This window comes from Styela clava, chromosome 4 (assembly GCF_964204865.1).
Source record: "Styela clava chromosome 4, kaStyClav1.hap1.2, whole genome shotgun sequence".
NCBI classification, from domain to species: domain Eukaryota; kingdom Metazoa; phylum Chordata; class Ascidiacea; order Stolidobranchia; family Styelidae; genus Styela; species Styela clava.
The window spans coordinates 25,239,066-25,245,065 of record NC_135253.1 but is presented as its reverse complement, the minus strand read 5'-3'; the positions used below and the strand labels follow the sequence as shown (position 1 = coordinate 25,245,065).

The 6,000-nt window shown below is 36.9% G+C and overlaps 1 protein-coding gene across 8 annotated transcripts in view; it reads right to left on the bottom strand.

The window, feature by feature from the left end:
• Window positions 1–698: 698 nt before the first annotated feature.
• The window catches only part of LOC120325661 (otoferlin-like), a 166,990-nt gene continuing 161,688 nt past the window's right edge, over window positions 699–6,000 (bottom strand). For all 8 annotated transcript variants that reach the window (XM_078112211.1, XM_078112210.1, XM_078112212.1 and 5 more), the window contains 3 exons: window positions 5,761–5,954; window positions 5,187–5,287; window positions 699–3,292 (listed from right to left, as the gene is read on the bottom strand). In XM_078112211.1, the coding sequence (XP_077968337.1) occupies window positions 3,112–3,292; window positions 5,187–5,287; window positions 5,761–5,954 (476 nt within the window). In that variant the 3' untranslated portion in view covers window positions 699–3,111. The remainder of the gene's footprint in view (window positions 3,293–5,186; window positions 5,288–5,760; window positions 5,955–6,000) is intronic.

Genomic DNA, 6,000 nt, shown 5'->3' with positions numbered 1-6,000 from the left:
ACTCAAACCGTCAAGTTTGCATATACTACGGTATAGTAATGTTTTTTGATGACCTTGGTGTTCTCCTGTGATTTGGTACTTTTTGTTCTATTCCCCATATTACATCCCTGTTCTCATAATTTTTTGTACATGCTTATCATGTTACCAAAGCCATCTTATTGCGCCCATATACGTTTGACTCTTATCATGGGAACTTTAATCCTGCGTCATTTCTTCTCGAGAATTATCAATTTTTGATTTAATTATACAATATAATTTTGATAATAAGATTTATAATCCCCGAGTAGAATCGGTTGAAAACTTCAGAATAATATTTCTCTGGTTTTCTGCTGGACTCACATTGGTACAAAAGGCACTCTTGATTTGTGCACGCGCACGTCGAACCAACACCATAATCATTTTTGAGGTTTTAAAGAATTTCGAATAGTCTTGATCGGTTGCGCTCTTTTCAATTTCTTGTCAGCCAGAACATATATAAAACCAATGGTCGGCAATCGCCAAACATAGGCCACCCATCGCCATGAATTGGCTATCGGACTGAAATGGTATTTTTCTATTCTATTTTAAACTTCTATGCATGAAACACTCACAGTTAAGTTTAATGACGATCGCTAGCAGAGCCCATATCGACTCTAATCAAGTCCAGATTGTTAGTAAATTAAGTAAAAACCTGCGACACAATGAACACAACACAATTCTATTCAGTGATATTTAATTACGTTAACTAGCATCGATATCTACTATATACATTATAACAACTCTTGTATTTACAGTTCTTTAAAAGTAAAATCTTAATTTTCTATATGGCGGCACCTACAACTTGGTGGAAGATTGTTACTAGGATTGTTTCTGTGAACTTCGTGGCTCTAGGACAGGGCTACTCAACTATTTTTATCGATGTTCCGCAAACAAAACTTGGGTCCGGTCTTTCCAGAAATGATATTTTGGCATCCATAAACGAGCACTTCCTCGCCCGACTAGTGATTAGTAGCAAATTAAAATTGTTTATTATGGTGTTATAGTTCTTTTCGTATATATTCAAAACTATGAAAGTCATTTTATAATAGGAAATTCAAAAAGTGGGGCTAATGATCCAAAATAAATAATTAGGTGCGGTTCAAATCCAATACTCGAAAGGTCCGGATTCGGACCGCGGTCCGTCAGCAGAGTAGCCCTGCTCTAGGATAGTGTTTCTCAAACGGTGGTGCGCGTCGCACAATGGGGGCGTAGACAATTTTTTGAAGGGGTGTGGAGCTTATTGAAATTCAAATTATTTGTTGGACTAGATCTTGCCCGCCTTAAATTGGATATTTTCATTGTTTTATTGTTTAGATATTGCACAGGGCTATTGTGCTTGTATCTTTATTATCTTTATCGTGGAGGCTCACTACCTGTTATTTGTAGCTTATTGTCAGCTATTTATTTTGAGGTGGGGCGCGAGACTTGAAAAATTCTAAAAAAGGGGGCGCGACTTAGAAAGTTTGAGAACCACTGCTCTAGGGTGAATCAAACAAGCGAACTTGGTGCGTGTAGCTATCGAATTTATTGTATGTTCTGGGTTAGGATATAAAACTTCAGACTGAGCATATGACTAAACATACTCAAAGTATGTTTCGGCTTGAAATGAATATAAAAATTTAGATGAGTGGTCAGTTAGAGTGAACATATCATTCATGGCAAATTAGTTTGAGCATACTCTTTTCTCACGCATAGTCACTATACAAGTCTGTTCTTGGAGGTGTCTCGTTGTGAGAACGAGAACAAAATTGAAGCGTGAAAGCGATGAAGCGCCAGATAAAGATGAAAACATATACATGTCGTACTAGGACTCGTTAATCTATTTAGATCTGAATCAAGGCATGGAGGCATCCATGCCCTTAGCTGGGTAAGGAAATCATAGATTTCATATAAGTTTTATAATAAAAAACAAACTTAATTTCGCGGAGTCGGCGTTCATTGCAATTTGCTTTTCAGTTTCAGACTTCCAAATCTGGACATGGTGTCGAAATTTTCGGTTGAATCGAAGAAGCGGAAAATATTTTGGTTAAAATGTTCAGCCTTTGGAATCAGAATATGTATTTATAACCGAATTCGCAGCCTGATTTTTTAACCAGAGATAGTCGTTGAAAAATCCAAATTTCATAGATCCAGATTAGTTAGATTTCTTTTCTGTCACTCCATAACCCTGTTCTTGCATTAAACACCACGTAAAAAGTCGAAGGTCAAAAGGTCACCTAACTGAATTCAGAAGGAAAATCATATCGTTTACGTGAAATGAGTGTATACAAGTGCTAATTAAAACAAAAATCTAAGTGCTATAGGAACGAGTAATAATTCTAAATACATAAAATGTACAGTGCGATAGAAATTGTTTTGACTGCGGGATATAGTTGAGTTGGGCAAGAAAGATATATACAAATAAAATTCTGCCGCAGTTTTCGTTAGATAAAAAGAATGCACTCCAGTGGGGGTGAATATTGTAAAGAAAAGGTTGTTCGACCAATCATAAATTAAAATTATCTTACCACTTTGAGTATGTTGTCATTGGTTACGTCACGAATGATATTCAATGTAATAAAAGGGGATAAGAACAGTATTTGGTGGTTAAATATACAGTATAAGCAAAAAGACTTAAAAGTTAAACCAATTGCACTCTGCATGTCATTGCAAACTTTGCCCGTTCATCAGTGAAATTATAGGAAATATTATTCAAAATATCGATTCAAAATTTTACTGGCTGCAATCAGGGTCAGAATTTGGTCTTTGGCAAAAATTGAGGAAAGTATTGTGAATATCAGACAAATGATATAAGAGCACCATACAATAATGATTCATTTGATGACGTCACAATATGACGTAATAATATTACACGTGCTAGTGAAATCAAACCATTCTGGTATATTCGACAACAGCAATTTCAGAGTTTATCGTAGGTTTGTTAAATTTGAATGTAGTGAATTACGTCATGATATGACGTCATTTGGCAAAAAATTAGTATAGAATCCGAATATATACAATAACCCTAACCAGCTACATATGGTTCTTAATTTTTACATTCAGGTACTGTTTAAGGATAGACTTATGACGTCAAAATGACGTCATTTTACGTTTTTAGGCTCCCAATATTTTCTTCATAAGCCAGGACGGGGATGAGTAAACAAAGAGGACAAGTAGAGCAGTGAGAAGTAGAACGATGAATAGTTTGATGATCAACCATTTGAATCTTGTGCAGATTAGGTATCGGAGGGATTTGAGTGGATTCATGAACCAGACGAACGATGTATCCGGACGGCTGTAAAATATAAGAATATGTCAGTTGGATTGTGCGACATGGATTAGTATGGCGTGTGTAAAATATAGAATATAAGGGTATTCTCGTAGTGGGTGTCCCGGTTCGGGTTAGGTCATAAGCTTATTCCATTTTTTTTCCTATTTTAGTTCTATTACGAGTTTGGGGACTATCCAAGTGACTCCCGTAGTATATGTACCTGAAATTATGGCCTAACCCTAACCTGGTACACATACTACGTTCCGATGTCCGCTGTCTTCGTGCTTATACTACGGGAATATCAAAATTATATCAACAAAATTTAATATAACCCTGCTTTCATCAAATTTGGTATCGAACAATGTTTCCTACCATGTTGCTCAAATCCGTGTATATAAACCTACTTGTTATTAACCAGTGGTTCAATCTACCTAAACTAATCAAAAACTTCATTTCGAACAAAAATAGCAGCAGGTTTTTGCGCATGGTTGATTTAATCAGTACAGAGTATATGCGAAACATTGTATTATTCTGGGTTTAATAAAATTGTCATAAATCTCGACGGAACATAAAAAAAAATTAAAAACAGCGCGTCTGAATGAGTTTGATTGAAGTTTGCTTAAACTGGGTTTAAATAGAGTGAATAAATCAAATTAGTATTTCATATCATGCAAATTAATAAACATTGTTTAATTAATCTATTGAATTGGAATATGGAATTAAAGCTAATCAGATGTGACTCGTGACTTCTTTATAGTTTAAATATTAGTATCAATTAGGCTTTAAATTATTAATATTTTAATAGATTCAATTAGAATTTAATGAAAATTAACTGTATCAGTGCGGATTATACTCGAGTGCGCTCTAACCGTGGAACTCAAGCTCCAATAATCTTCTTGGAGAACCATTGGGGAGACGAGTAAATGAAAAGCACTAGCAAAGCCAGTAGAAGCAGAAATATGATAAGTTTGATGATCAGCCATTTGAAACGAGCGCAAATCAAATATCTGAAAGACTTCCACGGGTTCAAAAACCATAAGAACGATGTGTCTGGACGTCTGTTGGGTGAAAAAGTTGGTTAATGTCACTATTACTATTGAGGTTAATAGAGCATGAATCGGAGCTAAAACTCAGAAGGTATTTCGCTCTCCATTTTTTTTCTCACAAATATTGCTAAGGGTCATGTTATGAAAGCTTTTTCAGGAGTGAACAACTTACAAAAAACCTTATATTACCCTTTCTAGAACATACTTTTTTATTTACATATTTATCCCGGGGGAAAGGAAAGCCGATAAGACGGCTTAATCATTTGGCGAACCACGGCCTCTCGTTACCAGTCCAGGTCGGGTATAAGATTAGTTAGCCAGTTATTTGTTTTCGGAAGCATAGGCTTGAAGCCGTAATCGACCAGATGTTACGTGAACCACCCTACGGCGGCGAGGAGTCTAGCAATCCTCTCGCACATGATCATCCCCGCATGGGATTCGAACCTGCGAACCCATGATCGTGACCACGATTGAACATGTGTTTTAATTTCGGGGATCGTTGAACCTCGACCAGAGAAAGGTTGGTCTCATATAATCTTATATAATTCTTGATTTATCATAACCGACACTAAAAACCAGACATTTTATATATCTCTTACCCCCTATCTAATAGGTGTTACCTCTTATATCGTATACCTCTTATGTCACTTGGTGTCTCAAATTTCCACGTCACTAGGTGTCCCACACACTATTATTTCTTTAGGTGGCTCACACTTTCAAAGCCACAAGGTGTCTCACACACTATTATGTATCTACTTGGCTCACACTTTCAATCCACTAGGTGGCCTACACACTCTTATGCCTCTAAGTGGTTCATTCTCAAGGCACAAGTCATCACACACTCAAAACTCATGCATAGTTCAATCACTTACTTCGGTTTCTCCAGCGGATCCGGCTCATCTCTTCCGTATCCTGCGGGATTCTTCTCGGCTTCGTCGGCCGTCATTAGAACTATTTCAGCCTCAACTTTACCCTTTTAAATAAATGATATGGAACTTAAGAAAACTTCAATACTCAGAGATTTACGCAAGAAGTATAAATAATCAAGTAAGTTGCTTGCTATGAGAAAACCGGCATCAAACTTGTCACCCTCTTGTTTCACATATGCCCCAATTGTTCACATCAGTCGACAAGTAGGACTAGTGCGAATGAATGAGATACGTCATTTTTGAGACACATTTGGCAGATGTCAACGTCGTACATATGTATATATCTAGGTCTGGCCGAGTCACATTCCCTTACAAATAGCTCATTGGAAATATGCTGTATATATGTATGTACAGTATGTGTATGGCTACTGGTACAGAGCATTGGTGAGAGTTAAGGTGCGAAAACACCACATAAAAAGCTAATGTTTTAATCAAAACTCAGCTCAGACCCGGAGGTCAGAACCATTGCTCCAACTATGGGATATTATGGGACCTTTTTAATAGAAGGTTGACTCACCGTTATCTCTAATTCATCTTGGTCATTCTTGGCAGTGAACGGCCACCATCCTTTTATTCTTCTCTGCTTGAACAGAGAAATCATCGGGATATCTTTGCCGCTTGAATCATCTTCCTCTGTTGCCATATTTAAACTGCATTTGGCTGCTGATTTTGCTCCTCTTGGGAAATGGGTCAGATCTAGAGTGAGAGAACCTGTGGGAACAAAAAGCTTTTTTGAATAATCTCTGCAAAGCCTTCC